This window comes from Lingula anatina, chromosome 1, assembly GCF_051362555.1.
Source record: "Lingula anatina isolate TDL-2025a chromosome 1, LinAna3.0, whole genome shotgun sequence".
NCBI lineage: Eukaryota > Metazoa > Brachiopoda > Lingulata > Lingulida > Lingulidae > Lingula > Lingula anatina.
Window position 1 is genome coordinate 36,907,063 of NC_141767.1, and position 10,524 is coordinate 36,917,586.

The window sequence follows — 10,524 nt, forward strand, 5'->3', positions numbered from 1 at the left end:
CATAAGTTCTATCCTACTATTTCTAAATGATAATTTCATGTTAAAGTTGTCATCAAATTTCATTTTGTTCTTAAATCTAGACTTAAAAGCGAAAGCCAATAGTGATAATCGTTAAAATAGTTCCTTATTTAGGGGAGTGAAGTGTCCCAACCGCCATTGCTTTTCGGTGTGGTGCAGGAAGCGATGAATTTGAGTTTAATCAGAGTGGGTTTACCGTCAAAAACTGTCCCTGACATTCCATTTTAAAAAGATAAAACCATATCTCATACATCAGCCATATTGAATAGAAATATACTGTAGGAGAAAGAGAATTTGACGAGAAAAGGTAAGTGCAGGAAGTTGAAAAGCGCCGGCTCAGTGACATGGCATCAATTTTAAAACGTTTCTGTTTGGTTAGTCATCTCCAAGGGAGTGTATATTTCTCTTATAACTCCCAGAGGGGACGTATAATTATTACATATTATGGTTGTTCTTCGTGTTACGTCTTTTCGAGGCTGACACATCGTCAACTGTGTTGACATATTTAGACGAATGTCAACGTGCAAATGACAGTGACAAAATTGCAACGACCAAGTGTGCTAAGGGTCGTTGAGGCCAAATATTTTGATAATGAATGCTGTATGATTTTTTATTTCGTTTGCCATTCTTAGAGGCACCATTATTACTTGAAGTCAAATACCCCCACTTAAGTTATTCAATAATATTAATATGGTTGCACTTAACAAATGTTATATTATAACTATACTGTTGCTAGTATGTGACATGTAAATGTGGCATACTTTGTTTTTTTAAAAAAAAAGAGTCAGTTAATCTTCAGTTTTATTAATTTATTCTGGATGTCTCAGTTTCATTTCATGCAAAATGAACTTTCTGACAAGACACACCTGGACTAGATCTGTTTATCCATACCCTCTTGCACTGATTTGTAGGTGATTGGGCGGGTCTCTCAGATTGATGATCTCATATCATCAGAGTAACTACCCAAGTGGTAGTTTAATTAACTTGGACATTGTTTTTGTAACACCCTTTTTACATCAAACAACAAACTTTCATTACTTTTTTTTTTTTTCTTTACTCAATGCCACACTAACTGTTTTCAAACAGATTATAATAAGCAAGTCAAACAATGACTTGGAAGTTGATTATACAAGCATTTAGTTGTTTCTGGGTTACTTGTATTATGATTCTGTAAGATGGTGTTTCTTCAAGATTTAAATTTTAGCCATGTTCACCATGGTTATTCTAGCTTTAAATTGACAGGAGGCTTTAAAATATATCACTTTGGTACATGTCAACTGTGAAACACATCAATTTACAAATAATACTTTATTATGTTCAATGAACCAAAACATGAAAAAATCTTTGTCTTAATTGTAACTCTGCATAATAACATCAGGCCATTCTTAGTGGGTGTGTCACACAAAAAGAATTTCAAATTGTGCATTCTTATTCTCCTTATTATCAGACTTTTTAAAAAAGGTTATTTGACTCACATTAATTACTTCAGAATATCTTGGATAAAGTCAGCCTGTTATTCAGATGTGCACACAGTATGTGTTGTAATGCAACAGGTGTTATGACAGGATGCTTTATATATACTTTCTGTTATGTGTCACTTATAATTATAAAATAAAATGTTGGTGCACCACTGTTTGTTTCTCATGATGTCTTTCAAAGGACATGTAAACAGAATTGTACAGTTTGATATGATTAATACCAGTAGCCTACAGCATGTTTGCTCTGTCACGTTTGTGCAGATGTAGTATTTTCTGTTATCATATATATGTATTATGACCTCTGCATTTATTCTAGACTTTCAATAAAACGTAACACTGAAACATTCTCCAAGTGATGAAAATCCATACAAAAGTGCAGTATTATTTTTACGATTCCCATTTCACATTTTCATCCTATATAAAATGAAAACCAGCCTCTACTGGTATAAAAGAAATGATGTCATGCAATAGCTTTCCGGCTTTCCAAACTTGGATTTCAATTCAGAATTGAATTTGAAAAGTATTTTGGTTGTAATTTACAGTATAAAGCAATGTTACTTGTAGTTTCTGATTTGTTGACATGTTTTGCCAAAAGGTTGTCATTTTCCAAGTTGTTACTAGTATGAACTAAGATATCAATGGCCTGGCATAGGTTCACAAACCACTAAGGAGGTCCAGTTGCTCTGAGTGGATTTCTTGGAACATATTGATTACTTTTTAACTCCATCTATTGATAAGCAGGCTACTTATTCCCCATGGATTATATAACCCAAATGCATTGCTGAGCTTTATGGGTAACTATATGAGAAAATCTTTAGCACTATATTGGTAATACAAATTCAGTGGACTTAAGCTCTGCATAGGAGGTAAATAGAAGGGAGGGGGCATTGTTTTTATGGTTAAACTTTTAAATAAAAGGCCAAAGTGGGATTAATATTTAAATTGTATAAAGATACCTGATTAGTATTAACTCATCATGGATTGTTCTGAAACCAAAGTCAACAAGATCACTGGGCCATAGGGCCATATGTTATCTTTAAGTTTTGTCTTCATACGCTGGAGACAATTTCCTTTAGAGATACAGAAAAATGAGTAGATAAGAAAGTTCTGATAAGTAAAGTATGACAGTTTTAACTTATCTAAGCAAAAAGTCAGAGTTCTAAAAGTGTCAGAAAGTGACTCCACATCTAGGTATAATTCAATTTTGATACCAATCTCTGATTTCGTGTAAAAATTAGTGATTTTGTATGTCTAGGGCAGTTTTAGAAATTACCTGCATCTGTTTTCCCTGGAAAGTAAAAGAAAAGTTCTCATATCCACAAGAACATGAAACCAATGTTTCAGCCTCCCTGTTTAGAGATTTGTCTTGGTATCAAGCCAGTGTTCTTGCAAGTTTCTCAAGCGTTTAGTAACGTGATAATGCTCAACATATTTTAATACTAACATGGCATTTCCATGTTTAGCATGTGCATATAAGTGTTCTGTCAGCTTTTTGCTCATATTTGCTTCTTAATAAACTGGGAGTCATTTCTAAGTGGCAGTTAGTCATTATGTTGCAATGTGTTTTTTTTTTTAATGCCTCCCAAAGTTACATTAACGGAAACCCAGTGTGTAATCTGATGTTAAGTCTGTGTTGTATGGTTCACAACCTAATTTGTATTTATAGAGTGCAGTGACTATTTGCACCTTAGGGAATAAAAGCAAAATGTGCATAATTCTGTTACAGTATGTTGTGCAGCAATATTTTTTCAAGGCTAACATTGGCCCATGTAAAAATTGGATTATGGATGCAATGATTTCTTCCCATTTCATTGCTTCCATACTTTGTGAAGAAATGGGGGAATATAGACAGTGGGAAGATGGGCAATTCCTATCTGCTCAATGTCCCTTGTGGCCATCAGGAGGTTTACTGGTAATTTCTAAGATTGATGTTGGATGATGTGGCTGGAATTGGTCGACAAAGCATTTGTGATCATTTGCCTTCAGTAACTTTCAACTTTAGATTCTCTTCACTGCACTGGGAAGACATCAGGCAGGCAGGGCTATATGGGTATGTTGATATTTATTACAGGTTATTTCATTACACGCAAGTCAATACTAGGACAGTTGTGTCTGAAGGTTAATGAGTTCAGCCTATTGGAAATGTGACTGTCCATTAATATGTAGGTATCATGACTGTGTGGGTGTGTTAACAAGAATGGCGATCACTTTCTCTGGTGGCAGATGTACACATATTAGAGCTCTTGGGAAGACATGATGAAATGGGATAGAAGTAGACATCGGATCACCACATCCACTGCTAAATGTTGTTCATAATCAGATACAAGTTTCCTAAAGACTGCTTAACAATTGCTATTTTAATCAAAGCAGTCATGCCATAGCAATTCCATTTTGTCGAGCAAGGACTTTTACAAAAAGGGACCATTTGCTTAATTTTTAGACCTTTCGAAACAAGGTCTCTGATGCCTTCTTGGTGCAGGGAAGAGAATCTAAGTTACTGCTGGCAAGGTCTCTTAACTGAATGCTTTGTAGGCTAATGTTTAGTGGATTCTTTGAAACAACAGTACTGACAAGGGCCAGGTGTGGTCATGAAAAAAATATGGTGTCAGCATGATATGCTTCATTTCAAGGAATATCTCTTTTTCATTTCTTTTTGTAGTTTCTTACCTGCAACCTTTCAGTATGAGCTAGTATCTGGACTTGTGGTTATGGGAAAAAAACTTGCCATTATCTTCCAATATTTTTGTTTTTTATCATAGCAGATTCCAAGTTGAAAATGTTCTTTCTGGAATATCAGCATGTATTGCTTACCTCATAAAGACAGCAACAATAAGTGTAGTGTAATTCAGAACCTGTGGCAGGCAGTACCTTTACACAAACAGTGGAGTCAAAGGCGATTATTCATTTTATATATTCCACTGATTCTTATTCTATAGGGCCCCGAGATGATGATTCATCTAGTCCTTGTGATTCCTGAACCTACTTATCATATATTCATTCCCCATTTCCCTCTCTATTACTGCTCTTTGTAGCAGCATACACCTTTTGTGTCAGTCCACCAAGTCATATTGAACCACCATAAATGCTGATTTCTACCAGCTAAACAAGTCTTATTGATGATATTAATGGTAGTGTGGTTACATGTACAAATGTAGGATTGCACTCATTATGAGACAATGTTTTTTGATACAAATGCATGCAGCCTTGATTAAAAGTGTCAGAAAGTGACTCCACATCTAGGTATAATTCAATTTTGATACCAATCTCTGATTTCGTGTAAAAATTAGTGATTTTTGTATGTCTTGATTATCAACTTCAAGTACATTTTATTCTCTTGTTCATCAAGGTTATTTGGTGTCTTTTCCGGTATTTAGTTCAGTCAGTGAGATAACAGGTCAATTCCTTGCTGACAGGAGAGAGAGAGAGAGAATCATAAAAATGTGTCACATAATTTTGCTGCCTTATTCAAGAATACAGTGTTGTCACGTGAACACTGTTACTTGCACAAATATAAGAAAACAAAGAATGTGAAAGAAGATGGTAAAAATGATCATTTTGATAGCAAGTCATGTAAAGAATAATCTGAGGTGTTGTTATGGTAGAGTTGCTTCAGATAACTCGCAGGCTGGTTGAGTTGACTTCTGACCTTACTGTGCTGTGTGGGAGCTATTAAAACGACCTCAGTTTGTCCACTTGCCGCAAAGGAGGGACAATTTGTGGTCATTATATTATGAACACATTAACCGACCATTGAGCTTGTAGTCAGATGAGAGCCTAGCAAATGAATGCTATTCTAAGGATAAATGCTGATATAAAACTGATGAAGAGCCTTTACATGTCATGTTCACTGTTTCATTTCTGTCAATAAGGGGATAAATATTATCTAGCTCATATTATACCTATTTCATGTATTTAATGATTGACATAATGGTTTCCATTGATTTTTGCACATGAAAGATTATTTTTCATGAATCTTTTTCTTTTTTTTTACTTTCAGATCTCTACGGTGGCGCCTGTGCTATAGTAGCCACAATGGGGAAGCTAATATCTAAGATATTTGGGAACAAGGAGATGAGAATTCTCATGTTAGGACTAGACGCAGCAGGGAAAACCAGTATCCTTAAAACCTGACAATCTGTCCTCAGACAGGCTCTGTATTTTGGTTGCATTGTCTGTTCTAGTGGCAAAAAGAATCTCTTTCCCACTGAGAAACAACCTCATATTATAAGACCTGGAAGTGGGATAGTTGAACAAACAAAATGGTGTGGGCTTCAGGACACTCAGTGTCAGTTTTCAGTTGCCTATTCACATAACATAGGCTACCATGTGTATGACATTTCCTGTAACATTTTATATCATTTTGAGATTAGTAGAATAACTTGTTTTATGCACCATATTTGTCATATGCCTGCATACATTATGTTTCATTCGTGCTTTGACTCTGATGTGGGATGCGTGGTATGTTTTGAATATTTGTGTAGCAGTTGTTGGTCTGATTAGGACATAAAATTAATAATTTTGATTGTTTTACCTTAACCACATTTTCAGCTGTATTGTACAAACTCAAATTAGGTCAATCTGTCACAACCATTCCAACAGTAGGATTTAATGTAGAAACTGTTACTTATAAAAATGTCAAATTTAATGTATGGGTAAGTACATCAAAATTTCTTTACCGTTTTGATATGAGTGATAAGGGCCTATTGCTCATGCCTCAGTAATGTGAGATATTTAATGTGATTGCAATGTAGAGTCTGAGCAAAATGCTGGTGATAAAATCCTGAAGTGACACCCAAAGCTCAACAGTCTGAGCATTTGGATTTGGAAGAGATGTGTAAATATTTCTTATAATGCAGTGAATATTGAAAATAGAATATTGGAAATGACTGCATATGTCCGTGAAAAAACTTGGCAGTTTAGATTTGCTGTCTGTAAGCAGTATATAAATTTTCTATTTGTGTTGTCTTTCTAGTTTGGAAGAACTTTTACCCACTTTCTTTTCTTTTAAGTAAAATACTTGCTGCTATGCATGATGAATTTGCAGGAATCGTTCTGCATTGTTAAATGATTTGCTTTTGTAAAACAGTACTTTAAGGATCAGAATTAGTTGTAGTTTATACTAGAAAATAATATCAGATTATTGCAATGTAGCAAGATCTGCCCTATACTAATTTCTCTCCAGATTATTCTATTTATAATCATCATAACATTATATTGAAAACCAGTATAAGGTGCTGTTATATTTCATTGTGGATTGATGAAAATGATGAAAATTTCTTGTCTTTCTGTTCAATGCGGTTTCCATTTCCCATTACTTTTAGGATGTAGGGGGCCAAGATAAAATCCGTCCCCTATGGAGACACTACTATACAGGCACCCAGGGGCTGATATTTGTTGTGGACTGTGCAGATAGAGATAGGATAGATGAAGCCCGCCAGGAACTCCACAGAATTATCAATGATAGAGAAATGAGGGATGCAATCATCTTAATTTTTGCCAATAAACAAGATCTACCAGACGGTATGAGTGATTATTTTTATTAAATTTGTTAATTATTTTCAAGATTTATGCATTACCATTGGGGAGAGAAAAGCTGTACTTGTCTGCAAACAATGATTTCCTTGTAAATCATTTACCAGATGCAATGCATATATGTAAATCAATAGCCATCCTTATAAGTTTTGCCCAGGTCAACATTCTGATATGGAGAATGGGCTATTGATGAAAAGAGAGCTGGTAACTACTTTAGGATGCATGTCAAGGTGTGAATGGGAATATGAGGAATTTTTTAATGTACTTCGTATTCATTTGGCTGGTAATCTACAGGAAGTCATATGCATTGCTTAATTTTGCATCTCATTATTCATACTTTGGACAACTTCTTACAAACAGAACATGCATTTAAACATTAATATAGGAATACTTTTTATTTATTTTTATCTGTTTTTATCACGTGTTAAAATATTATAAATATCTGGGCATTTGGGAGGTCTTTATTTTGACATTTTTAACATGGTTAAGTGAGCTGTGCATGTACAGATTAAATAATGGACACTTACCCATAAAAAGTTATTTGAGCTGACAAGACATTTTTGGACTTTCATTTTCAAGTTTTATTTAGTCGTTATGCTATTAAATTGTAGGTCACAGGAGTGGGAATCTGAAAAAAAAAATCAACATATTTCATCTATTACAAACTTTCTAATAATTTTCAAGTTAGAGAAAATGGCTCCCAGCTTCCCCACACATACTAGCAATCTCGATTTGTGGCTTTAGGAATAGAATTTTAATGTTGGAATAGAAAGACATTTTTCTTGTAATTAATAATTTTCATAATAATAATAGTTTTATTGTCACATTTATACATATAAAAGTGCAGAATAAAAATTAATTGATAAGAAGTCCATGTAAGTGGTGGTGATAGATGATATTTACAACTTTTTGTAATGCTTATATGTACACAAATATATTTTGTATATATGCTATATAAAATTTGCATCTTTTTTCCAGCAATGAAACCACACGAAATACAAGAAAAGCTCGGACTGACACGAATACGTGATCGTAACTGGTATGTTCAGCCATCATGTGCAACAACGGGAGACGGGTTGTATGAGGGATTAACATGGCTCACATCGAATCACAAGTCATGATATGGAACTGTTCTAGGGCTCTTAGTCAAAAACAGGTGCTTGACTGCGTACCTTGGGATTACAGAGAAACATTTTTTGCCAGCTGTAAGCCGGGATGGTGACTTAGTGCTGCTACTGCAGTGACACTGGGTGACATAAATAACAGCAGCAGCAGTTTTGTTCAAACACCTCGCCGTCAATGTGATTCAGTTTCCTTTAAAAAAAAGCTTAAGTCATAATATATTAAGTATTGAGGCTTAAATGATTCTTAAGAGTTACCTAGCAACAATATTATTATTTAACAAAGTGAGGAGGGGGCTTCCTGTTAATGTAAAAATGATTGGAAAAAAAACTAGAGACCAACTTATGATAATTTTGAACTGAAAAGTGTGATCAAAGTTGTTCTTGAAAACATACGGAAAGTTTTTATAACCCATTTCTAACATGTTTGTTATCATTTTCATGGTAGACCAGTGGTTTTCTGTCATCAGATAATGTTGCAAGCACAAGGTGCTGCAAAAGTAGAACTCTGGCGCCTTGGTTAATCGTCTGTCACTTCGACTGGTTCAATTTATCGTCTCGGATTTTTTTAAGTTAAGTGCATCATATACTATTGCTAAATTATTTTTTGAAAACAAGATGAAAAGTTAATGCTGAAAGTTGTGGAGTAGCATTTTAGCTGCAATTTTTTCTTTTATATGATTGCAAAAAAGGGTTGCAACTGATTCCAGAAGTTCAAGAAACCCCACTTATATTACTAATACTTAAATAGATAGCTGCCATTAACATGTGTACAGCTAAATATTGTACACTGGTATAGAGAACAATTGGTTGTAAATATATATATATATTATTAAAAAAGACTACTTTTAAAACAGCAGAGGTGCATATTTAAAAGACATTTGTCTATAGCCCTGTGTTTGAATGCTTGCTTGGTATTGTTGAGTGTAGAATAGCAAAACCACAGTTCTGAATGCTGGTTGAGCACATATGCCATCCCCCTCCTACTTATTCCATATCTTGAGCAAAATTGCATTGTAAAATGAATATTTGTATATAGAGGTCAACCAAGATGGCTTTGTGTATGTTAATAGTCTTGCGAGTATACATTCTACCATCAAGGCATGATTTTGTACTCACAACATCACATTAAATATTTCAAAACATAATTTATTTGTTTTATTTTCAGTAAGAAAGTTGCCTCATTCTTAAACTGACAATGCATAGGATAGTGTTTCTTAGTTTTATTTGTGTTTTTGACCATCACTAATGAGATCTAACTTCAAAAATGCCCCCAAAATTTTAGACATTTTTCCACCTTCCATTTTAAAAGAAATTGTGCAGTTTTTTTCCTCTGGTTAAATTTCTTATGAATATATTAAGTTCCTTTTATTTTGAGAGTTGAAGGGAACAAATTTTGTTTGAATCTAAAAAACACTGAAGAGTTTTAAGACCCTTCTTGGCATCTTGGAAATTCTAGTTGGTGGATTTTTGAGAAATGTGAGTTACCAAAGTTGTTTTGAGTGAAATACAGCACAAGCAATTAATATAAAATGTTGCACGAATGTGAAATATGATGTTCTCTAATAGAGTTTGCCTTTCATCATCTTTCATCCTGTCTGAAGTGGATGCCCCACATATAATATGAAGAAAAGATAAAATTTACAGAAACAAATATTTTTGCTAAAAAAATTTTTATTTTTAAATCTAAATAGTCTGATGGCCATGGAAAATAAGGAAGAAAATTTCAGACATGCTGATTTGCTGTTATTATAAAGGCTATTGTAGCTCTCAAAAAAACTGAGCGGATATATACATGTATTTAGGCATAGCAACTACCTATAGTATCCTAAAAGCATGATGTTGGAAAGTAAATTTCTTTTATAAAAAAAGGTAACGTCTATGCGTGACCTATTATTTCTATAAATGAGGGGGGTGATGTCTTAGCCGTTGTCTTCGTTCTCTGTCTCTAATATTCAGGGGCAGTGTAGGCCCTATATTGCCCGTTCCTTAAACCTTAAGAAAACATTTAAAGAGCATTTGACCATTAATAAGTTTAAAGCAAATTGTATTAACAAATAAGCTGAATCATGTAAGTTGATCATGTATCATAAGTCTAAGATTTAAAGTACGCATTCATCTAGTTGGCATCATCGGGCATCATATCTGAATCCCAGGACAAATATGTAAAATGCGTTAGATGTGACAGAAAACACCTAACACATCTTTGGAGCTCATCGTTGACCGTTTCCTTCTCTTGCAAAATTTGTATAATCTAATATGTAGAAAGAATGCTTTCACCAGCTTCTAGAATTGACACACATTCTTCTGATTTAAATTAAGACAAAGTATGACATTTATTTTATTACTACCAATCAAATAACATCTGGGTATTT

General features: G+C 34.1%; 1 protein-coding gene across 1 annotated transcript; it reads left to right on the forward strand.

Annotated features, from left to right (window-relative positions):
* The first annotated feature begins 116 nt into the window (after positions 1–116).
* Positions 117–9,297, forward strand: LOC106158206 (ADP-ribosylation factor 6). Its single transcript, XM_013534108.3, has 5 exons — positions 117–325; positions 5,494–5,610; positions 6,045–6,148; positions 6,818–7,016; positions 8,007–9,297. Exons 2-5 carry the CDS (start codon positions 5,529–5,531, stop codon positions 8,147–8,149), a joined length of 528 nt encoding a protein of 175 aa, XP_013389562.1. The 5' UTR covers positions 117–325; positions 5,494–5,528; the 3' UTR covers positions 8,150–9,297.
* The last annotated feature ends 1,227 nt before the right edge of the window (positions 9,298–10,524 follow it).

Coding starts and splice junctions, on each gene's coding strand:
- LOC106158206 (XM_013534108.3), top strand. CDS start 5,529: ATGGGGAAGCTAATATCTAAGATATTTGGGAACAAGGAGATGAGAATT. Junction 5,611..6,044: donor AGACGCAGCAGGGAAAACCA/GTATCCTTAAAA, acceptor CCACATTTTCAG/CTGTATTGTACAAACTCAAA. Junction 7,017..8,006: donor TAAACAAGATCTACCAGACG/GTATGAGTGATT, acceptor TCTTTTTTCCAG/CAATGAAACCACACGAAATA.